At 46.6% G+C, this 25,840-nt stretch overlaps 1 protein-coding gene across 7 annotated transcripts in view; it reads right to left on the bottom strand.

Moving 5' to 3' along the window:
• NUDT7 (nudix hydrolase 7) overlaps window positions 1–25,840 on the bottom strand; it is a 59,149-nt gene that overhangs the window by 20,504 nt on the left and 12,805 nt on the right. For all 7 annotated transcript variants that reach the window (XM_085639267.1, XM_085639266.1, XM_085639268.1 and 4 more), the window contains one exon: window positions 7,621–7,779. In XM_085639267.1, coding sequence (XP_085495393.1) covers window positions 7,621–7,779 — 159 coding nt within the window. The remainder of the gene's footprint in view (window positions 1–7,620; window positions 7,780–25,840) is intronic.

The raw sequence follows: 25,840 nt of genomic DNA, 5'->3' as shown, positions 1-25,840 counted from the left end.
TTTGAACAACACTGTAACCATTCTCAATCCCTGCACAAATTAGTCCGATTTGATCTTGTGCTGAAGGGAGAAGATACAGTTCCAACAACCACCATCAAAATCAAACTAAAAATCAAATACCTCAGACTAAGGGCCTCATTATGATGACGGTCTGGCTGCCACCGACAGGCCGTCAGTGGCGGTACGGCCACCGTCAGCCGTTAGGACCAACCGCCGCATTATGATGCAGGAGGTCAGACCCACAGTGTGTGGAGTCCAGATCGCCGCCTCCAAAAGGATCTCAGATCCTGACGGGGCGGCAGTCAGAGTCGCAGCCCTGAATGGAGGCGGCGCCGGACCAGGCACCGCCATAGGCATTTGGAAATCCCTTTCCACCAGCCTTTACATGGTGGTAACACAGCCATAAAAAGCCTGTCGGAAACAGATTTTTGGCCCCCATAAACAGGGCCGTCTTCTGTCGTGGGCCACTGTAAAGATGCCCAGGGGGTACATGTAGTGCTAAGCACCTCCATGCACCGTGTACCATGCATAACATGACACACTGCATGGATGTGCAGGAAGTGCTCCTTGACACGCCTGCTTTTGCTGCGGACCTTTCCTGGGCTGCAGCACAAGCTGGCGTGTAAAGGAGCACTTTGTGACCGTCAGCTTGGCGGTCGCATCGTAATTGGGCAGTTGGACCACCGCCTGCTTGTTGGGTGGTCTCCTAATCGCCATGATAGCAGGCGGCGGCCCGACCACCCGCTATCATAATAAGGCCCTAAATCTTCATTTGTAGATCAAACCACATTAGCGAACGAGTTCAATAAGAGTATAATGCGACTGAAAGAAATTCCAAGCAACCTATAATGAGGTAATGCTAATAAGTATGGTGCCCAAACAAATTAAAGCAGTTGTTATTAGATGGGCTATAATAGATGTATAAACATAGTCACTTATGAGTAATGTTAAATGTACCTAGTCCACGTTGTAAATCAAGTCAGAACAAATTGTAATAATGAATGCCCGATTAATGTAAGTAAACTCAAAGTGTACAAAATATGGTGAGTAGGTCGCCATCCGTGATAAGCCCTCACAGACACTTGGATTTTCTGGCACTCGATAGCCTCTTGGACTTTGGATATGCTGGACTAGTGTGTGCTTCCCTGTCAAAATCATATTCATCCTCTTACCCTTACAGTCTTAAGATAATTTCACCATCAAATCGCTCTATTCGCAGTAATTTTTTTTTTTTTTTTTTTTTATTAGAAACCGTTAGCACACAGTAAAATACAGACAAGGGCCTACAACCACCAGGGCCGGCCGCTATAGAGCCCGAAGGCCCGCAGTGCAACGCCACACATTGAAATGAGCCCGAGGCAAAGCGCCCGGCAGTTCGTGAGCACATATAACAAGCCGTGGCCATAGGCCAGGAGCAATCGGAAACAACAGTTTCGTTTTTTATTACACAGAAAACACACTCAAGGCAATGAGAGTCCGAAATAGCAGCGTGCTCTTCCAAGGATAGGGAACAACATACAGTGTCCAAAGCAGTTACTGTCCGGAAGCGGCAGAGGGGGGCAACGGGAAAACAGAGCATGGAACACACCTCATACCCTCCTGCAGAAAGCGCGGCTAGGGGGTCAACGCGATATCGACCTCTAATGGCAGAGGCGGGGTGCAGATACTTCCACGATATAAATTCCAAGGACCCCATACCCTAGTCCATTTCCCTGGTTTGCCTCTCGCCACATACACCGTCTTTTCCCTAAACATACACCAATCCATATTCTCCTTCCATACCTCGATCGTGGGCGGCCTCGGGGAGCCCCACAACTATGCAATGTTACGCTTAGCCACCATGCACCCCAAGGTCACCCACTGCGTCTGTGCCGCATTACAATCATTCGGTTCCCAGACATTCAGCAAACACCTCCTAGCCTCTGGCAACAGGGCAACGTGCGTGACCTCCTCCATTACAGTGTGGATACCGTTCCAAAATCGCACAACCTCCGAACATTCCCACAAGATATGAAGAAAGGTGCCTGGCAGGCCACATCCACGTTTACACAGTCCATCCATCGAATAACCCATACGCAGCAAACCGGGCCCCGTGATATACACTCTATGAAGGATCTTCAGCTGTACAAACCGTAAGCGGGCCGGGATCGCCACCTCTTTCGGGGAGGCCACCGCCGATACCCAGTCCTCATCGTCCAATTCCAAGCCATCGCCCGTCCATGCCTCCCGCAGACGGAGAAGCAAGTCCGCGCGATCATTAATGAGTTTCTTATAAATCAGAGAAATAGTGCTGTCGGGCACGTAGCCATCCAACACTCTATCCTCCAGTGGGGAATACTCGGGGATAGCAGCAGCGTCCGGAAAGACCGAACACAGCGCATGGTGGACTTGAGCATACCGGAAGTACTCTCTATCATTTAATTTATATTCCATTTTAAGCATTTCAAACGTTTTGAAAGCTCCCTTCACCCAAAGATCACCCACCTTACATATACCAATCATATCCCATTTCTCAAAGCCTTTCGATCTCCACAAACAGCCCAACCGCCCAGAGGCATACAACGGCGTCGCCCGAGTCAAGCGATCCCTCCACCCCATCGCAGCATTAGCCGCGTGCCACACACGTACCGCCACCTGCGTGGCTCCCGTCAACCGCGTGTCCGGGGTTACCGAGTACAGCGCCCGATTATAGTCTCCACCCGGGAGCGGAAATTTGTCCATCTCGAAGGCCGGGTTCAGGGCAGGGCCGTATATTCCGTGGTTCACCGCCGCCAACTGAGACGCCCAATAGTATCGTTTAATATCGGGGAGGGCGACCCCCCCATCGTACCAAGGGAGCGTCAACTTGGCGAGAGCAATCCGCGGCCGCCCGTCCCAAAACAGTTGGCGCTGAAGACCCTCCACCTCCCTGAAATAGCGGGCTGGCACGGCATCTAGAGTATTCTGCAAAGCGTACAAAAAGCGAGGTAGCGACATCATTTTAAACAATGCCGCCCGTCCGAGCGGCGAGAGCGGAAGTCGTCGCCACCTCGCGACGTCGGCCTTCAATCGCTGGAGGGGAGGGAGAAGATTTCGCTCATAGCGGACCGCGGGATCCAGTGAGATGAAGATTCCCAAATATTTGAACCCCCGGGTAGCAATCTGAATAGGGCAATCCCGTGGCAGGAGGGGGGCATCCCCTGAGAGGACGTAGACGCACGACTTGGCCCAGTTGATTACCAGGCCGGAGTTGAGACCAAAGGAATTCAGTACATCCACCAATACAATTAGCGACTGTCGGGGGGAGGTGAGATACAGAAGGATGTCATACGCGTAAAGGGAGACACGGTCTTCAAACTCCGGCGTCCATCTAATGCCACGCAACGACGGCTCCCAACGCAACCAGGCGGCGAGAGGCTCTAAAGAAAGTGCAAAGAGAAGGGGTGATAACGGACATCCCTGCCGTGTACCTCTCCCCAGTGCGAAGGGAGCCGACACCCTACCATTCACCACCACCTGAGCCAGTGGGTCAGCATATAGTAATTTTACCCAACCAATAAACTCAGGGCCGAACCCAAATTTCGCCAACACGGCCCAAATATATGGCCACTCCAAAGTGTCTAACGCCATAGTAGCATCTAAGGATGCCAAGATGGCCGGCTCACGTATGAATTCCGCTCTAGCAAGCACGCCGTGCAACCGCCTCAAATTTAGAGCGGTATTCCGATGAGGTATAAAACCAGACTGATCCTGATGAATCAAGTCGCCCACGACCCGAACCAGTCGGTTAGCCAACACCTTAGCCAGAATTTTGGGTTCTGCATTCAACAGCGAAATGGGCCTGTAAGAGGCGCAGTGATCTCGCGGCTTCCCCTCTTTGTGTATCACAACTATGGTGGCGAGGCGTTGGTCAGGGGGGAGGAAGCCCACCGCACGTGCCGCAAGAAACATGTCCCGAAGATACGGCGCTATCTTATCGGGACGCAACTTGTATAGTTCAATGGGAAGACCGTTAGGACCCACGGCTTTACCCGATGCGATCGAGCGAGTGGCCAGAGCGATCTCATCTGACGACAACTTCGCCTCCATCAATACTGCATCAGCCTCCGATAGGGTTGGCAATGCAATGTCTCTAAGCAACAGACGAGAGTCCTCCTCCGAACGCCCAGAGACCGGGGAATATACTCCGCGGAAATGAGCCGCGAAGCAGTCAACGATCTCAACCGGGTTCGTCACACTCACTCCATCCATCCTCTCCACAACGGGCACCACCCTGCTCGCTCTCTCCTTCTTATCCAACCAAGCAATCAGCTTTCCGGCCTTATCCCCCACATCATACAGTCGCCCTTGCTGTTCTCTACCCTTCTCTTTAGCAGCTTCCGTGACTAGTGCTCTATAATCTGATTGTTTGAGGCTGAGAACATGCAATTTCTCATCAGTAACTCCACGTTCCAAGTCCTCCTCCATTTCAGCTATCTCAGCCTCCAGGTGGACCACCTCTGCCCTCTCGCACCTCTTAGCATGGGAGATAAGGGACAAGGCCTGCCCCCTGATCACCACTTTATAAGCCTCCCATAGGGAGACAGCCGACGACACCGACCCCACATTATCAGTGAAGTAGTGATCAGTGGATTTGACCAGCTCCGCGCAGATCTTGGTGTTACGAAGATACCAGGGGCTAATGGGTGCCACTCTCCCCTCTGCCCCAAAGACAACCCTCAGTTGCAACCATATAGGGGAATGGTCAGAGATACCCCGGGCTAAATGACGCACCTCCCCAATCATCCCAGCTTGGATCGCCGACATAAGCATGTAATCAAGTCTCGAGAGACTCCCATGGGCCCCCGAGTGAAAGGTATACTGCGCCTGTCCCGGGTGCGTCAATCTCCAGCAGTCTACAAGTCCCAAAGTGTCCAAAAAAAACCCCAACCAGTCCTGAGCCCTAGGGAGATCCCTGGGGGGGTGACGGTCCTCCAACCCGGAGACAACTGCATTAAAGTCACCACCCAACACCAGAACCCCTCAGGGAGTCCCAGGACCAAACGCCCCAAATCAGCAAACGTGGCCGTTTGTAAGCCCGGAGGCACGTACACAGCCACGAGCGAAATAGTCCTGCCCTCCCATCTCCCCACCAGTGCCACATATCGCCCCCTATCATCGTGAAGCACCTCGTCCACTTCCAATGGGAGAGAGGCCCTAACCAGAATGCCCACTCTCCTAGAGCCAGAAGTGAAACCAGAGTGAGCGGCAAGGCGATAGCCCCTCCTATTTAGGGCCTGGAAGGAGTTCCCAATCAAATGTGTCTCCTGCAGGAAAACAATGTCAGGCGAAATCCGCTTCAAGAACTGCAACACCACCCCGCGCTTGATCCTGCCCCCAGTCCATTCACATTCCACGAAAGGATTCTCAATTCCCTACCCCCCATCCCACTCCCGCACATGGTACCCACATCCCGGAGAGCACAATCCGGATACGCCAGCAGAAAACTTCACATTGCCTTGCAAAACAAAAAAACAATCCCCAACAACCCCCCTCCCCCACATTCCCGGAACCACAACTCCCCCCTCCCTGCACCCCTGCTTGAGCCCATACAGCCCCCCCAACTTGCAGTGTGCCTGTCGCCCTAACATATACCACAAAAAGAACCCCAGAAGGAGGAAAAGGCCCCAATAAGCTCCCCGCAACCCCAAGCATTTGAAGGGCATGTTGTGCAAAATTAGAGTGCAATTGAGCCAAGGTACAAAACATCGCTAGTCCAGTCCAGCGCCAGGAACCAAGTTCTAGTCCTGCTCCACCACATCCCGTCCGCTCTCCGCCGTCCGACTGTCTCGATCCTGTCCCCGAGGCAGGGCGTCCAACCAGTCTCCAACTGCCTCCGGCCGGTCAAAAAAGTGGGACCGACCCTGGAACTCAACCCGCAACCTCGCCGGGGATTAACATCGCATATTTCAGCTCCATGTCCCTCAAGCGCCGTTTGACATCCAAAAATCCCAGCCGTTGTTTCTGGACCGCTTGCGTGAAGTCCGGATAAAAGCTAACATTGGAGTTCTCAAACTTCAGCGGCCCGGCCACCCTCGACGCCTGAAGGATAGCATCTCTATCCCGAAAGTTAAAAAGACGGGCAATTATAGGCCACGGGGGAGCACCCACCTTGGGCGCACCACCTGGGATCCTGTGGGCCCGCTCCACCGCAAAGAACTTGCTCAATCCCTTGGGCGCGAGATGATTCATCACCAGATCTTCCACAAAAAGATCAGCCGCAGATTCCTCCGATCTTTCCGGCACTCCGATGATGCAAACATTGTTCCGTCTAGCCCTGCTTTCGGAGTCCTCAAGTCGACGATCCGTCTGGTCACTGGCAAGCCGCAACCTACGGACCTCCGTCTGCAGGGCGGCCACGTCCACAGTTAGGCTCGACGCCGCTTGAGCCAAAGAGTCGACCCGCTCGTTGGTTTTGGACAGGTCTGCCCTGACCAAATTCACATCGATCAGGACCGCGTCCAATTTATGAGCCAGGGTATCAAACCGCTGACCCACAGCAGCCTTCATCTCCTCAATGGCGCCCATGACGTCCTGCAGGGTCAGTTCTGACGACGGGCCCGATACCTCTTTAGACCTCTCAGGCGATTTATGCAGGCCACTGAGGGATCCCTTTGGCTGCGCATAACGATCCATATTGTTGGCCTGAGTATAGGATCCTCTCCGGGTAGACTTGGGTTTCGACTTGTCCCCGTCTAGTCTCGCCGCCATCGTCCGGAGGCCACCAAGGTTGGCACCCGCCGGCGCCAGGGACAGGGATCAGGTGGCTAAATCAATCGAACACAGCAGTCGCAGACAGGAAGCCCGTGTGTCGTCCGAAAATCAGGCCAGACACTCCGCCATCCGCGCACCTCTGAAACACCAAGGTCCCGCAGCCGATCTCAAAAAAACCCACTTGAAAATGAAAGTGAAAGTGCGGGGTACGTGGCAAGTCAAGCCCAGCGTGCCGCTGTTGTTCACTTCGTACCCGGGCACCTCACCAACTCGAGATCGGGACCCAGGCAGTAGCAGGCCGCAAATTTCGGAGGGCAACCATTCGGGTTCCCGGCGTCCGATCTGAATTTGGAAAACGGGTGGCACCTCAGCGCGGATGCATCAGCAAAAGCCCGTCGAATTTACCAGGATTTAGTCAGGATAGACGTGGGAGGTTGCGGAGGCCCTCGAGAGCCGTAAGCCTACGCGGCCATCTTGGTTGCGCGCTAGGCTCCTCCTCCTATTCGCAGTTATTTAACACTGGTTGAAACCAGATGAAAGGGTTTATAGTGCAGAATACATATTATGTTTTGCTGCAATTAACAAAACAAACTTTCCCTAGACCCAATTACACATGTGGATTGCTTAGACGCCTACGTTGTGAAAAGATCACGGAAGATCATCTATTTAAACCCCAAGGTATGCAATACTGAAACTTAGATGCAAAGACAGTTTCCGTTTCACTGTGGACAGGGACATCAACAACATTTTGAGTACCATTAGTGACAAAAGACCGTTACTAATATCACAAATTTCAATAAGGTATGCTTAACTTTATATAGACATGCATGTGCTTTTGATAAACTGGTGTCCAGGCATCCCAAAATTTAGAAAAAAACATGAAAGTACCTTGGTAATCGCTGGGGTAAGCCTACTGACAAATTCAACCTGGCTACGAAGAAGCCCAACTTCTTCCTCAGCTTCTCGAAGAGCAGTTTCTATTTCATCTTTGTCCGATAGTTCACTTCTACCTCCTGGAAAGCAAACTTCACCTGGTGACGTTTTTAACTGCAATTAAAATGAAAAACTGTAGTTTGACTTAAAAAATCCAGAGAATGAACACTAACAGACCTGCTTTTAAAATGCCACCTGTTTTCCCATGTGGTAGCTGACAGAATGAACATTCAGAAAAATAACCATGTTGCTATAGTCAAGACTAACAGCTATTTTAGATTAGCAAGTAGGTTTGGGCATGCTAATTAGCAATATGTCATGTCCGAGTCGGGCTGGAAACCCACCTTTCTAGAAAACGTGCTTGATTTGCTGCTAGATTCAGTTCTGGTACCCTGCATCTTGCTATCTCTAACCTACTGCCTGCACGAACTACTTCACTCGATGCAGTAACTTTCCTCCTTTTAAATTTCCCATTGGCTGCCTTGTTTTCTGCCTCACTGAGCGATTTCCCCAATTGCTATTGCCCAATGGTACAGTCTTTCTTTAATGGCTCGCCACATGACACAGCAGCAGGTCTGCATCATGAAGAACAGTTCTTAATAGTTTTTGGCATGAGGCCTTCCTCCAATGTTACCCAGTAATACTTTTTGGGCCACATGTATCATGCAATTTTGCATTTGCAAACAGTTTGCAAAAAATGCCTTTCCCCTGTATCAAATCCTATATTAGGATTCAGTAACCTTGTTTTGCGATTCAGTATTTTGAAGGGGCGTGTTTAGGGTGCCCCTTCCAAATACCACATTGCAGCGGTATGTATGAATGTTTTGAGACCGTGAGTGCGGTCGCAAAACATTTGCAGTTACCACCAATTTCAAGTTGGTGGTAACCCATTCGCAACCGTGAAGGGGTACCCAAGGGACCCCCTCCCCTTTGTGAATGTACACAAAAACTTTTTAAGAGCAGGCAGTGGTCCCACGGACCATTGCCTGCTCTTAAAAAAACTTTTCATTTTTCTTTTTGTAAAGCATCCCATTTTCCTTTAAGGAAAACGGGCTACTTTACAAAAATAATTTGCTTTATTTAAAAGCAATCACCAGTCCTGTAATTTTTGCGAGTTCTAATGGGTAGCAAATTGCGAACTACCTCATTAATATTCATGAGGTAGGTACTTTGCGACCCACTGGGAATCGCAGAATGTGTTCAACACACTTTGGGCCACATGTATGAAGGTAGGATTTTGCAACTAGCAAATAGCGATTTTTACCCAATCGATATTTGGTAAACGCAGAATGCAATGTATTAAGGAATGGGTAAAATGTTTGCGATTCCTTAATATTACCTAATAGCGATTCGGTGCTATGACTCCATTTGTAGGTGCGAATGGTTTTGCATTCGCTAATTTGCGATTACCTAATTGGTAATCGCAAATTAGTGAATGCAAAGCCAAGGGTGCCCGGGCACCTAAGGGCCCCCTGAAGCACCCCTAAAATGTTAATTGTGCACCTATAAAGTGGCAGCATGGCACTTTGAAAAATGCATTTTTCAAAATTCGCACATGGCTACCATCAACTTGAAGTTGATGGTAATTTGCGTTTCCTAAATGCACAGTTCACAGGCTTCTTACATGTGCACTAGGGAACTGCAAATTGTGATTCCATATCTGCATTCGCAATTTAGGTAATCACTACAAATTGCGATTACCTAAGTTGCAAATCCTCAAGCTTTTCATGTTATGTTAAAAATATTTATAGAGCGCTCTTACACCAAACGGTTTCATGGCGCTGAGGAACAGCCATTTTGCATTCACAAACGGCCTAATTTTGGGATTCGCACCGTTTGCAAATGCAAAATACTTTCATACATTTGGCCCTTTCATACATGCCATTTTGAGATTTCCTAATTGCCCTTAATCTTTCCGGTAGCAATACTATTCTCCTATTAGGGTTGTCCTTTTCCCAGTTATATGTATTGAAGAGATTTAGTTGAGTCTTACTGTAGTAATTTATGGTTTGTAATAAAATATGAAAAAGAATCCCAGAGATTATTGGCAGTATTCCTGTAATTGATATTTAATTAATAGATAGGACATTTGCTCAGTGACATAAATGTGCTCAACAGACATTATGGAGCAGTGGAGTGGGGTGTTCTATCTAAAAATATACCTCTGTAGAAGTATGACTTGGTTATGTACATATTTGGATCATTTGAAGATTTTAATTTAATTTTCCATCTGAAACATGAATAGCTCAGCAGACATGTTACGCCCGATCGCTATTAATCAGTGGGCTTCATCAAGGCTTGTGTTAAGCCACTTTCTTGTCTCTGGTGAGTACCGTGTATGAAGGTTGATTATGGGGCTGGCGTTCTGGTCATTGAGTGCGTTACGCAAACAAATAGTTTTCCTATTGGGTAAATGCCTGTACCAAGGGCTCTTTCATGCCACAGAACAACATCAATTGTTCGTTCAGTGCATTTTTATTAAAATAATGCACATAAGCAATGTGTAATTAAACAATACACTGATTTCCAGAGTATTTCTACTAGATTACTAGACAAGAAAAGAAAAAGTTACTTCCCTTGGTAAACTATCTCTCTGGTGGATACCGTGAATCCCTCATCTTTGAATATCCCAGATACCAGACTGGCTCGGGAGACTTCTGACATAGTTCTAAGGCAGCGGCAGGAGCTGACTCTGTGTCAATGCCAGAAATTATGTAGTGATGACATCACTGGAGCAATAAGTTGCCCACCCCATCCAGTGAGAAAGTGTTTTCTTTTGAACCGCCTTTCTTTCTTGTTGATCAACTACCCAACAAAACAGTTTGTCGTCAGACCTGATCTCACCTGGGTCTAGCCGATGCAATCGCATCTCTAATTTGGTAGGGTGGGGCAGCAGATAGAAAGTGGGCAAGGTAACCGATTGCCCCAGATGGAACAGAGACACAATCTTAAGTAGAAAAGCTGCCTTAATTCATAGTAGGATTTTATTTGGGAAGAAGCATGTGAAAGGGGGCCGAACAATCAAAACCTGCAGCCTGCTAACGGGACGAGCTGATTTTAGGGCATTAACAGAAAACAATCTGTAAAGTGTGTAGACAACTGCCTGCTATCTAGGGGCTCAAATGGAACACCCATTACAAAAGAGAACACCAAATACAGGTCCCACTGAGGCATAACAAATGGGACTTGCAGAAACAAATTTCTCAAACCCTTCAAATTTCTGGCAAGCACCGGCAACATGAATAAAGAAGGTTGGTCTGGGAGACATAAAAATGCCAACCAAGCCGCAATATACCCCCTATTCATGTAAACTGTTCAATCTTGTTGGGCCAAGGATAAAGAAAATTGGAGGATGTCAGCCAAAGTCACTTTCAATGGGTCAATATGCCTGTTGTGCACCAGGCTATAAACTTATTCCACCTCCTGGTGCAGACCGACTTAGTTCAGGGGCAAAAGGATCACGTCGACCATATCCAGTGGAAGCTGAAAGGAAGTCAGATGGTTTCGCTCAATCGATATGCATGAAGGTGTAATCTTTGGAGATTGGTGGGAAGGACCTGCCTCACTGACAGGGAGCAGTCCGCTCTAAGTGGGAGATAAAGAGGAGCAGGTCTGCATACCACATCCTTCTAGGCCTTATAAGGGCGATGAGATTAGCTTGGGGCCGGTCCTGGCAAATCATCCTCAGAACTCGAAGAATCAAAAATTATGGGAAAAATGTATAATGAAGTGGAAATCTCCCCTTCACCTGGTAAGTGTCCCCCAAGTCTCCCAGCAAAGTGTAGCTGTTAAGTGGCAAAAAGGGCCACCTCAGGCGGGCCCAGTGCTTAATTTGTAAAATATTAAGTGCTAGGGCTCTGACCAGGAGGCCACTGCAGCTTGCACCACACATCCCCCTTGTCATCGCTGCCAAAACAACTACTAAACATCTCTCTTGCATGTAAATGCGACAGTTCAGATTATTCCAGGTCCCCAAATCTAAAGGAATGGCCGGGGAGGCAGGTATTAGCACTATGTTAATGTATATTGTATTACTAAACAACAAAACAAAATTAGATGAGCAGCACCACCATGTGGTAGACTGTCATCACCATACTTAGAACAGTTAGGTGCCGATCACGGGAAACCAATTAAGTGCCGGTGCCGAGCACCACAAAGCACCGGCACAAATTAAGCACTGGGCGTGCCCCTCAGTGTAAAGATGCCCTTTATGAACCACCTGTGGATGGAGGTGCTACTCGTGAATGACAACATTGAATGAATCTGCCAGATGGTTGGCTACTAGCCACAGCTCCTGTTGGTATGCCCAAGTCCAGAGCCTCAGTGGCTCTCAACATAGAAGGTGGGATCCCATGGCTCCCTTTTTATTGAGGTACCACAGCGCTGTTGTATTGTCTGTCAAGATCTGAACACACTGACCTTGAACATTTGGGAAAGCCTTCAGTGCCAGCCGGATCTCTCAACATCGAAGGTGGTACCCCACTGTTTCCTGTTTGAGGTACAACAGCACTGTTTGTCAAGATCTGAACAGACTGACCACGAAGGGATGGGAAGACCTTCAGTGCCAGCCAGATCATGAGGAGTTCTAGCAGACTGATGTATAGCCTTGTTCTTCTGGTACCATAGGCCTCTGACTTGGTTCCCTCAGATGCACGCCCCACCCAAAGATGGATGCGTCCATCACCACTGTGGACACAGCAGAATAGAGACATGAGGACCTCTCGAGACAAGTTCTCCTCCGTTCCCCACCAGCTCAAGTCTGCTGCAGTATTCCTGGAGGTCACAATTTGAGTCTTCCAGATTTCCTGGATGCTGAAACAACTGCCTGAGGATGCACAACTTCTGGACCCTAACCTGTCAGAGCAAGTTTTTGACCAGGAGGATTTAAGTAGGGAACAGACCAAGCAGGTATAAGATCGTCAGGACTGGAATCCAAGCTCCTGCTCATAAGAGCAGAATCCTCTGTGAAGGAGGAAAAGCTCTGAGCAAGGTTGTATCCAGTACCGACAGAGGGGTGAACAAGGGTGCTGAGAGGGCTACAGGTGAGACTTGGGTACATTGATCAGAAACACCAAATTGAACAGCAGTGCAGCAGTCATCTGCAGGTGGTGCAGGACTATCTGTAGCTAATCCAGTCATTCAGGTATGGTAACACCACAATCTCTGACCTGAGGTTGGCTGCGACCAACGCCATCAGCTTGGTGAAGACTTGAGGTGCTGAAGTCTATCAAAAAAAGGACTGTGAATTGGTAATGAGTAGAACCCACTACGCAACACAGGTACTTCTTGTGTGACCGCAGGATTGGTATATGGAATTAATCATCGTGCAGGTCAAGGGACAACATTCAGCATCAGTAAAACCTGAGAAAAGGACAGTATCCTGAACTTCTCATAGCACAGGTACCAGTTTTAGAGCCTGAGGTTTAAGATTGGATGAAGACCGCCATCCTCCTTGGGAACTAGGAAGTACGAAGATTATCACCCCTGCTGAATTTTCTGCTGAGGCACCAACTTCCCTGCAACCTTCTCCAGCAGGCTACCACCTCATGCTGCAGGGTCCATAGATGGTCTGATGAAGTAAAGGAGCGTTAAGGAGGGACGTCGGGGTCTGCTGCTGGAAGGGTAGGATCTACCTGTTTTCTGCAATTTGTATGGACCACTACTTCAAAGTAATTGCCTACTAGGCTAAAAGGAAAGAGGATACCCATCCTCCCACTGGCATCATGTGCTCTTTCACAGAGTAACAACTGTGGCTCTCCGGGTGGTACAGGAGAAGTGGAAGAAGTTTGGACCAGACTGCTGCATCCCTTCCCCTTCATTGATGGACGAGAGGATTCTGCTACTGTTGAACAGCCGGCGTAGATGGCCTAGATCTGAACTGAAAGCCTCTACTAAAGGCTTTGGATCTCTAAAAGAAGTGAACATTCTTTGTTGTGGATTGAATCCCCAGAGATCTTGCCATGGATCTATCTTCTTTAAATTGTTCAAGCACTGCGTTTGTCTTATGACCAAAAATCCACTCCGGCTCAAATGGAATAGACATCAAAGTATTCTGCACATCTGCAGAGAAACGAGGCATCTCTGCTTAAGTTACTCAAACAACTCACGGACAAGAGTCATTTGACATAACAGGAACAGTTTATTCAATTAAACAATTCAGTGGAACGCACAGTCACGGGCATAGGGTCTGAGGACTGTCTCAATTTACAATTGGTCTAACATAGACTTTTATATAGTTCATTGTAGGAAATAAAATGGTTCCAGCAATCCTTTTTTGGTAGGGAATGTGAAACTCTGTCTTTGGAGCCATATACGAATGTATTGGATGAGGAATCCTGGTGGGCCCCGACCTTGCATAGACACAATGCAACCAGTGGGTAACGAGTCCAGATGTCTGACATGGAGAGCACGTGATCACTGTGTGTGCTGTGTCCTTACTGGCTAAGTGTTCCTTCATGTCACATCTGACTTTATGCTGTTTTGGGAATGCGTGCAGCCCTCCGGAAATGTGTACTTTATTGGGGCCAATCTCCCTGTACCATAGTGATGATGCAGTGCCTATATGTGGGATCGATCTGGGATTTTCTGTTTGCGCGTTTGTCTGCTGGCTACGTGCCACCCCACCTGTGATCTGTCAATCAGTGACCTCGGGCCTGGGTCTCAGGACCAGCCTAACTATGTATTTCTGAGTCGGGGTTGATGTGGAGTTCACAAAGGGTGAATTCCTCAATAAAGATGCCATTTCGTTTTTAAGCATGAATGTATCATTCATATTGACATCGACGTTTTCAATATTAATCACAGTCTTTGTCAGGGTGAACCCTTAAAATCACTAAATATAGCTAAGCTCAATCTCCTGCTAGCTTCGGCACAGAGTAGATAGGCTTAACTAGGAGGCAGGCTTTAAAGTATTTATGCAGTACTAAAACAGTAATAAAGTTGAAATTCAAAACAATAAAAATCTTCAAATGAATTAGAAAAACAGAATAAAAAATATTAAACAAAATGACCAAAATCCAGTAAGGGGAAACAGAGATCTGATTTTTCAAAGTTTTAAGCAGAAATAGCACTGAGAAGCACAAAGTGCCAATGATAGTCAATGGATGAGTTAGAACAGGACCCAGGCGTAATGTAATGCTGACCATGATAGAGCGCAGGTCGGACACTAACCAGGTTTGTCCTGGTCAAAGAATTTACCTTTTGACTTTAGTCTTTTAAGTCTGAATCCACCACAGGAGTCCACTTCTAAAGCCCCCAGGACCTCAGGGGACGCAGTAAGCGCCACACTGGGTGGAAGGCATAGGCCAAAAGGAGGGTCAGGTCCAGGCCCAGTTGCCAATGGTCAGACAGGCAGTTGCAGGAAAAGGTCTCTTGTAGCATGTTGTGTCCCTGTAGCTTTAAAAGGAGGTCAGCCTTATGAACCTTTGAGTCCACATCTTTGTCCTGGGCACAAGAGGGAGAGAAGATCCAGTCTTGTAGGATCTTCTCACATCTCCAACAGCTGTTTCAGCCCTCTTCTCATCTTCCACAGGTCCAGAAGTGTTCTAAAGTGGGTGCCTGGAGGTGCCTCATTTATGCCTGGCATGGGCTAGTGGGTGGGAATGACCCCTGGGAACACCCTAACCAATGGGGCAATGGTTCCCGGGGCTAACCCTGCCCACTTTGAGCATTTTCAAGATCGCTGAAGACTTTGCCCACCCTAAACTTGGACTATGAGGGTTAGGTGCGAGTGTGTGCGTGGGGGTGTACTATGGGCAATCCCAATGTCCTCCCACATCTAACACCAACATCCAGTTTGATGCAGTCCCTGTACCCACAACAAACTCCATGCCAGAAGTCTGGTATAACAAAACTGAGCTGTCAGCAACCAGACAGGGAATACACACAAATTATTTTGCATTCTATTGCCCTCCTTTGAGGCGTTCCAAATGGTATACATAAACCTAGCAGATATTTGAAACAGGCTGACACACTATTGTCAAGAGTCTCACTGTCATAGGGGCTCTGTTTGCTGGCTAGACAAAGGAAGGGTCCTGCCCAAGTGTCAGCTTACCTTTGCATCTGACAGTGGAAGTCTCTTTGAAGTGTGCCCCAAGTGCCATATGAAAAACCCCAGCAGTCCTGTCAAGCAGCATATGACTTTCAATCAGGATTTGACACTGTAATTTCAAAGAGGATTCTCACAGCCCCACCTCTGGAGTTACGCTAAACCAGTTCTAGAGAGCACTCGCTCCTATTGAGGTTGGAGTCTAGCTGAGAAGAAAGACAAAAGAGGAGGCAGGCCCAGATGTGAGCTATACCTGCCTGTGACAGGGGACACCCGTTTGAAGTCAACCAAGGGTCTGGGCAAAGTGCCCATGCCATTCTGTCAAAGGAAGGACAACTCTTCCCCACACCCAAGGCTCATTGTCCCCGTCATGGAAGCAGTTCCCATCTCACCACATGGTAGCCATCCAGGTGACAGCTGAAGGCTTTAGGCAGGCAAAAGGTAACTTTTCTAAAGTACATCTGTAATAGTTAGACAAAATTCGACTTTATAATTGAATTGGATTTTGACTATTAAGAGTCATTGAAATATTTCTCATGCTGTTTCCTAAGCAGGGACAACATTAAATAAACGTAATATTGTATCCCAGTGATTTCCTGTTGAACAGCCAACTCTGCTACAATGAGAATAGCTGTGAACTGCTAGTCACTGTAAGGACATGTTTAACATTAACCTTTACATGGTTTAATTTTAAATATCACTCAGCCTTAATGGGCAGTACGGCTTACTTAGTTGTGACTTATAAATATTTAAAAAGAGGGTTTTAGGCCTGTCAAAAGGGGTTATTTTGACAGGTGGAATTCAAAGTTAAAACCTGCCTTACCAGGCTACTGGTGGCAGGCCTGCAATCACGCTCACATTGTCCCTGCAATGGCTGCCAAGAGTGCTGCAGCCCACTGGTAACATTTAGCTTACAGGCCCTGGGGGTGCCATATACTAGGGACTTATAGGCAAGTTAAATATGCCAATCAGGGGTATGCCAACTTCATGTTGAACAGAGGAGCACAAGCACTTTATTGCGGGTTAGCAGGGGTAAAGTGCAGAGTTCTATAGCCAGAAAAAGAAAGGTTCAGACAAAAGGCAAAAAAATCCAAGCATTTGCAATGCAATAGGTCTCGCATTTATGAGAGTTTGAGCTATTGGCATTGTAAATGACAATGCCTTTTATTTATGTTTTGATCTTTAAAACATCAATAAAAGTCATTGTCATTTACAATGCCAATAACTTAAACTCGCTTAAATGCGATACCTATTGCTTTGCAAATGCTAGTTAAATACTGTGCTTCATAGGACCCGGAGCAGGATTATGATAAGGCCTGATGTAGGATCATCTGTCTCCAACAATCCTACCCCAAGTCATACTCACTGCTTGAAAGACCGGCAGCGAAGCCCACCCCAGCTAGACTTCCCTTCAGATCAGTGATCCTTGCTTCCTCTGAATCCCTTCCATCAAACTTTCAGCTCTGTCCTTGTCAAACATGTAAACTCTGATCAGCTGTCAAACTCATTGGCGTCTACATTAGAGATATCAGGTATCACCTACTCCTAGGCCTCCGAACCAGAGGCGTAGCAAGGGTGCCAAGATACCTAATGCAACAAGGAAACTGACTACCCCAAGCTCCTTGTTATGTTTAAACAGATCCGGAGCCGGTGCAACTGCACCTACTGCACAATCGATAGCTTTGACCCGTCTCCGACCACGTGAAATAAATTCACCTGAAGCTGTTCGTTGTGAGTCATTCATGCGGCTAGTGGGAAAAACCTAGCTTTACCTCTTTCAGTAACTTGCACATTACATCATCAGTCCGTCATGCACCTGACGAGTGAGCCATATTTAGCTATTGGGGGGGGGGGGGGGGGGGTGGGGGGGCTGTCTTTAATATGCTTCACAGATCCCAGCAGATGAGGGGGGGGGGGCTGAATACACATCACGGCGCCTCGCACGGCCAGAAACAGGTCAGATCCAGGACAGGCTGTAACTCACCGGCTGATGGAATATCTGCACGGGCGGCGACGGGCTGTGAGCCCCCAATTAGTGATGATAGAGACTGCTCTACCCCGGCCACGCAAACGACATGATTCCGTCCAAAAGTTTCTTTTATTACCGGATAAAAATATGCATTTAATTCAAGGTCTCCCAAAAAAGCAGGAACTGGGACACAAACATCACGTGCAATGCCATACGTGTTGCTATGGCTGCAGCTTGTACACAGGACTGGAGAGGAACACATTCTATTATCACAAAAGCTACACAAAAACAAAAGGCCTCAGTCTGCCTCCGAGAGTCAGGCAGCACCGGGTCCTACTGAGAGCTGGGTTCTGATTATACGTTTTTTAACTGATGAACTTCTAATTTGTATGTAATTCCACACACATTTAGTAAATGTTTAGGATTCTGCTGGCACTCCTGGCTATGCACACGCACACAAGCCATTGGCTCACCGTTTGGCTACGATTTTGTGACTTTGGAATTTAAATTACGCAAGTGAGCGCACAGCTACTAATCGGAATAAGCTGTCGCCACGCCATTGTGCGAATGAAAAAAAAAAAGGGCTCACCCAGTAATTAAAAGACACTGTGTAACGCCGCAAGTAAAAGATCCAGTCCGGGTGGGCGGGGCCAAATGGAGACAGGGCGGTAACAAGGAGGGACTAAGAAGCCTCATTTACAATCGAAAGCCTGCGTTTAGCATGGACGATGACACAAGCCAATGGGTACAAGGGGCGGGGCTTAAACTCAACTTCTGAAATATCCAGATTACAAGAAGCCTCGCAGAGCGAGCAGCGCATGCGCGCTACAACACAGGTCTGCGAGACCTAAAAAGCACTATGAAGCGGCAACGCATGCCGTGACAGAGCTATTTTTTTCTGACTTCTGGTGGGGGTAGGCTCCATAGACAACGGGATGGAGGGTGGTAAGGAGCAATAGGATGGTAAAAAAAAAAAAAAGTCCTATGACATTTCCAGAAATTGCCGTGTCATAGCGCTATTTTTTTCTTATAGCGGTGGGTGTGGGGCAAAACAGCAGGTGGTGGGAGAGAAGAAGCCACGCAGACTATAGAAGGGTGGTGGTGGTGGGATAAAAGCAACATGAACACCTGTGGGGCAGAATCAGTATGGGAAGCAGAAATAAAATAGTACCTAAAGCACAGTGAGCAGTGGAAGGAAAACAGAAGGACACTAATAAAAGTAAATCAATCAGTACATGGTTGCTGCTTCAAACTGTTGAACAGGAAGTGCCATCTGCAGAAGCTGGTCAAATAGGAAGTAACGAATAAGAGTGATAATGAAGCCAATCTATGATAAGTACTGGGCGGTCTCCAAGCCCCTTACAGTACACAATAACCCTCGCAGCAACAGTGCACACACTGTCGGCAGGCGAGACATAAAAATGATAAAAACAGGCAAAACATCCCTCAAAAGAAATGAAAAAGTGTGAACAAAATTAGAATCCATATTTATGACTGCAGCTTCCCAGCCCATTGGTATCTTTTGAAGGCCCTATATGTCACTCTGCCTCAGCCAAAAAGCATTTGAGGCAAAAGCATTCTCTTATTTCTTCATAACTTTTGTACAGAACCACATGCTGCCTTTTGACCACCAGGTGAATTTACAACGATTAAGACACAGTGAGAGGGGCAATGTTTTTCTTGATTCCTGGGGCAACATCCAATAAATGTTAAATACTCCACAGGCCAGCACCAACAAGACAACAAATTCAATTTAAAATCTTGCAGACATTTTAAAATTTAGCAGCACTGATCCTCAATTTAAGACACTAAATAAACGTATTTTTAAATATGATTTTTCTATTACAAAAACAAGCATTCACACTTAATTCAAGAAACTAGAACAACTTATTTTTCAGGAAGATTTACCCATCACAAAAGAAATATATATATTTTTAAAGTTCAAAAAGATACATTTACTTTGCATCTGCCAATACCTCCTTTAAAGATTGATATTATATATCTCACACAATTAAAACCATCAACTATAGACAGACAATCTAAGATTTGGTGTAATATATACTGTACATTTGATTAATATTAAACCCTCACGAGAATGTAAACACAAAATAAAAAAAAGACTAATTGCAACTCTAAGCATAACTTATGCAACAACACCACAAAACACCCAGCTTTGAAATGAGTATTTCAAGAATGTTAGTTGGTTTAGAAAGGCTTTCACCACCTCCCACTTCTGTCACAAAGTTGAACATAGAGATGCTGCCAGGAATACAAGAGCCACAAGCCAGCGTGAAATACTTGTGGACAGTGATTCTGTTCATAACAAAACGCCCCCGCAGTACTTCTAGAATCGTGGAGCTATAACATTTGCATCCTAACAATGCACTACGCGCTGACCAAAGATAGCAATGTTCATAGAGACAGGCTCGTTTACAGAAGTCATACTGCGTTGCTTCAACGAGCAATTCATTCAAACGTGGGCTGGGTAAACATCATCACTCTGTTCCATACTGTTTTGTAAATATTACCACGCTCTCTAATTACAAGACAGATGATCATGTCCCCAGGCAGTGAATAGAGAGGTTGGTCAACAGTGACATACCCAGCCGGGTGTGTCTTGGCTGCTAATACCCTGACATCTGATGATTCCTGGCATACTTCTAGCGACAGAACAAAATGATAAAATAATATTTTTTAAAAGACTAATAAATATACCAGGAATATCTATACTGACGGCAGATTGCAGTCTGTTCGCCCCTGGCTATGCCTTTTTCCCTAGACGCTGGGGAGATTATAGTAGAAACATTTGACTGGTCAAGGTGATGTGGTAATCTCAATAAAGTGCCACAGGCCAACTCTCGGACGGATTTTCCTACATGTGGCCATCTCGCACCAGCCGGAAGTTTTCACAGAACACAAAGCGCCTAGGGGAACAATCTCAAAAATATTAAGTCAGAAGAAACGTGGCAGCATTATGCAATGAATCGCCCCGCCAAATACTTTGCATTTTTGTTACATAATTCTTACTAGCAAAGACTAAATAACACACACCTAGAACAGGCACAAAAACATTCACCCGGAAAAGAGACGTGGTTTTCTGATCTCTAAACAAGAGGTCGGTCACTAAAACCAGACATAAAGCTAACCGTCTACCACGCTATTTCGCCAAAAACATTCTTCAGTCCACTCCTGCATTGAGAATGTGCGAAGCCCAGACCTGCATATGTGTGCTCGCTCTTTGAGAGTGTGCACAGTGTTTGTAAACATGACCCCCACGCACTTTCAATCGGCGTCGTTTTCAAGGCAGACGTAACGTAACCAGTTTAGACGGCAGGTGCCAATGAGTGCAGACTGCGTGCGCCGTATCACGCATGGCCGAGCTCACGACAAAGGGAAAACGTGATGGGGTGGATACATGTTGCAAAAGAGACAGAGAGACGTCGGCCAGCCTAGCTAGCTCACATCAGAGGAATGCTGCTTCGAAAGCAAACGGAAGAACATACTCGTAAAGTTGGAAAGTCTGCATGATTTGGCATTACATGTAAAGTGGTAAAGATGGCATTTCCCAACTAACACTTTCAAGAAAGACAAGCCCGGCGGTCGGCGGAGCGTGGCGCGCGCGTGCTTGGGGGCGTGTGCGTCTGCGCTTCTCAGAAGCGCGTCCACAGGCCCCGATCGCTGCGCGTGCCCCGGTCTGTCTCCCTTGAGAGGCATCTGGGCAACAATAGTTCTCGTTGGCAGCAGCGCTTCGCGCTGCAACGCCAGCGTGACCTAATAAGGAAAAAAGAACAGGGAGTGACCCGGCAAAATGGGCAAATTCCCAACAGGCTTGCACTGTGTGAGGTGCTCACCAGAGTGTTACCTAAGTAATGCCACACAACCTTCAGCAGAATGGGCCTGGTCATATTCTTCTAACCAGCCTGCAAGCCTCCTACGCGAAGCCCCTTCCAGGGCTAGAGAACTTGCTTCTTCAGCAACAGGTTTGAGTTGTCTGCATGTCCACTGAAGAACTACTTTGTCACATCAACAAAGCCATAATGTAAACTCAATGGCACAGTGTAAGCATCAGGGAAATGATATGGTCCTGTATTCTTATTACAAGTGCTGCCAACAGATAGAGAAAGCGGTCTGCGGCCAAATGCTAAAAAGCATAACAAAAGTGCCAAGTTTATGAGTGAGGCTGAAGCCAGCCTGAACATACTTAAAACAAAAAAAAATTGCCTTAGGAAAAACAAGAAATACATTTTTGCTGCACAGACCTAATAAAAGAAGAAAAGTTTCAAATCAACGTAGACTTTTTTAAATAGGTTTTTAAATGGCTTTTTATAAGGAAGTAATTTTGAGGCTTGCAAGAGAACCCAATTCGCGTGGTGCAGTTATGTCCTCCTTCTGGCTGAGCTCATTGCAGCTCCTGTAAAGAGATTCTTTCAAACCTCATCTCCTCTTGGAAGAGGTGCAATTCTTCTAATTATCAAAAGCTTCCCAAAACAAAAGGCTTCCTGTCTGCCACGGTCTTCGGTTTTGGCAGCTATATGCCAAAGAAAGTTTGACCCCGATTAATGTTCTACACATTAAATTATTCCTATATAACACAGCCTTTCTGTTTTGATAGCATTAATCAAAAGAAATCCATACACCTGCGCTCAAATCAAGGGCAGAAGTCTGAAAGACTGACAGAACCCCCTTCCTCCTATGTCAGAAAAGGGTCACATCTAGAAGGAGCACTATTTTTTTTTTTTTTTGTGAAACGCCCACCACAAGTTATGAGTGGATCAGATCACCTCTAGATAAGAACACTAGCAACCACAGCTTGGTTTCGGTATTCATGTATCTTCTTGGTAAGGCGCAGCTTAAGTTCTTTGGAACAGCAAGCATGGGACCTACATCTGGGCATTCCTGCACTCTTTGAGGTCCATCTCTTAGGAAAAGAAAAACAAAAAATGACGAGTGGAAATTGTGAATTAACCACAATCATTGGCAATTACTTATTATCTTTTCTTATTATGTGACTTCCTAAGTGTTTGTCCAGAGCTGGGTCCCATGGTCCCTGTATCTTTTATGATCCAAGGTGCACTATAATGAGGAGGTCCAACAATGCTGTAAGCGGTTTGGGTTACTTGTGTTCCCATTCGTTGGTGGTTCTGGCTGGCCAGTTTGGGCTGGACTGCTTCTATTGGAGCAGGACCAACACTTATTGAATATGGTGGCTCTGGCCTTGGGTGGCACATTGGGCAAAAAAAATTAAAAAACAATGGACTGGCATATGGGCCCAAGCAATCGCCAGCAGATGAAACTTCTACAATAATATGCCATCACCTTTTGTTATTTTCATCCTAGAGGGAACTGAGGAGGATGACATTAGGACGAGCCAAGACAGCAACAGAAAGAAAATCAAACAATTATCAGTTCAAAGACTGTGCAAACCTGTGAAACACACCACTGTGGGTTCACTTCTCTAATAAAAAAGGACCGAGGACAAGGACATGGGTCATAGTACTGAAAATTAAAGGAGGGAACATGCAGGAATTCTGATCTGATTTGACTATGGAGATCAGACCATCACAGTTTGGTTGACTATATATAAACTGCTACAACTACACCGAATGTAAACTGCTATAACAATGCACAATGCAGAGGGCTGCTTGGAACTGAGAAGACATAATTAGATTGTCTGTTGGAAAACTTTCTGTGCGCCTAGAAAAGGATTGAGAAGCATCACTGAAAAAGTGTGTGAGTGTCACGGCTTATAGCAAGACCCTCTTCACTCCCATAGTGTAAAAATATGTTTACTACATGCACCATGACATCTGCACTTTAAAACCAGTTCACTTATGCTGCATTAAGGCATAATACTGAAGTCTCTATGAATCCAAGTCGAATGAGAACAAGTAATTTTAATAGCACTTGTAACGTGCACAGCTACTCCAAGGAGTGTCCCGGCGTGTGCAGTACGAGGTGATTAGATGGATCACAGAAGACTATTTAAAAAGTAAGGTCTTCATTTTTTTTTCTGAAAGACTTCGGGTCACTCACAGCACGAAGCTCTACTGGGAGTTGATTCCAAGCCACAGCCCCCATCCGTGATAGAGATCTGCCACCAGCCCTCTCTGTTTGAGGAACCTAGGGATGCATGCCATTAGCTTGTTCGAAGAGTAGAAACTGAATCTTGCTCTCAAATAGGCCGGGCCGTGACCATAGAGAGCAGAGTGAACCTTTACCAGGGAATTAAACTTCACCCTCTCTTTCACCGGCAACCAGTGGAGGTCACAAAGATGCAGCCTGATATTCGCCCTTTTAGGGAGGTTAAGCAGTACCGGTCCGTGGAGGGAGTTCCGTGGGGCGGTGAGGCGCAAAATGCGATGCAGCGCGCGCAACGAAATTAGTTTTATTTATTTAAATGTGTACTTACCTCCGTTCATCCGTATTCCGGTGTTTACATTTCCCCACCCTGCCCCTCCCCCACCCCGCCTCACCGCCCCACGGAACTCCCTCTACGGACCGCTACTGAGGTTAAGTAATAATCTAACCGCTGCATTTTGAATCACTTGAAGTTTATATAGGAGGTAATCAGGCAGACCGACAGACGTATAGCGCGTTGGCATAGTTAATTACAGTTCTCCTTGCATTACAAGGGAGCAGCGGTAAAAAAAAATGTCCGTGCTTTCAGGATACCAAAGCATGTTCCCGATAGCTTTTTGTTCTGAGGACCAAAGCATAGCTTATCCCCAAGTTTTATATTGGTTCACCTTAGGGGTGACGACACAGGGGGACTCATCTGGCCAGAATGAACACCAGTACTGCTAGGGACATTTCTGAAGCGAAGGATCTCTGTCTTGATCTTGGTGAAGGTATTCCTATCCGGTAAAGTCCAGAGGCTAAGCTTCAGACGCTGAGTTGATATGCCATTCCCACTGTCCTAGCGATGGTTTTTCAGATTCTAATTATGGGATATGTGTAAGAGGAAGGGCAGTCATAGGCAGGAACTTACAAGGTGTAGTGGGCAAGAAGCAAAGCCAAGGGCCTTACTCCACCCTCCACTCAATAACTATGTGAGAGTGCCTTAACTCTTACATTAAACTGTGGCTCTAAATCAGCGCTTTGCAAGTTGGTGAAATGCCTAACACTGTTTGAGATATTTTTTCGGGACACTATTTTATGTAGCTGGCCACAAATTGAGAGGTTTGGTGCATTACTTCCTCCTGCTTTTCCACTGTAAGAAGAGAATGAAATGCTTGAGCACCACACATTTTCTACTGGAATGCATTAGGGTGGAATAATTTGTTTTAGTCACAAGGGATTTATTTTATGCAAGTGAGATACCATAAATGCAGACCAAAAGGGAATTCATTCAGACTAGTCAGTATTCAGTCTTCCCAGACAGGTGTGTGTCATCATCGCTTATTTCCAAGGCTATAGATTAAAGACTCGATCTTGAGTATTGCTAGAATGACAGACTGCATTACTTCTGACAGAGGGTTTACTTTCTCCATGTTACCGTATTTAGCATGGAAGACAGCTAGGAGGCAGAGAGATTTTAGAGCCCTGCTATCAGACTTTAGGGGTTCAGTCATCCCAGCCCCAATTCAGGATTCAAATGCAAGGATTAACTGGAGCTTCCAGGATTTTTCCGATCCAAGTGATGCATAATTTTATCTCTGCACGCAAATCCTCTCTGGCCGGGGAAGGGAGATCCGGCTATACTGCGATAAGAGCCTGGGGTCTAGAAAATTAAGTGCTGGGAATCTGAACATATAGAACTTGGGTCTTGTGATAAATTAAACATGAATTTGGCTAGGATGCACAAGATCTTGCTATTGGCTTCAAATTTGAACGTCAATAGTTTTTCATGTGTTGGGGGGTTTAGAGGAGAAAGGACCATGGTCTGCACCATAAGTATGTTTCTTTTATGGCCTGTGTGGTGGAGCTGGGTGTGGGGAGGGGCGGGAGAAGGGTGTCCATCATGTTGGAGTAAAAATGTATGACACTGCATCTATTTAATTGGGGGAAGTGAGGGGAGGGCCTATCAGGAGATCGGGTGGGCTTGGGTGGGTGGAGAGGGTCGGAGAGATGGGGGTAGGGAGGAAAATTTTAAAAATGGAAAGATGATATTGAGGTAAAATGACTGAGGCCAAATGAGGTTCTGCAATGGTCATTTGAAG

The sequence above is a fragment of the Triturus cristatus genome, chromosome 12, assembly GCF_964204655.1.
Source record: "Triturus cristatus chromosome 12, aTriCri1.1, whole genome shotgun sequence".
Lineage (NCBI taxonomy): Eukaryota > Metazoa > Chordata > Amphibia > Caudata > Salamandridae > Triturus > Triturus cristatus.
The sequence above is the reverse complement of the archived record's forward strand: the minus strand, read 5'-3'. Positions and strand labels throughout refer to the sequence as shown.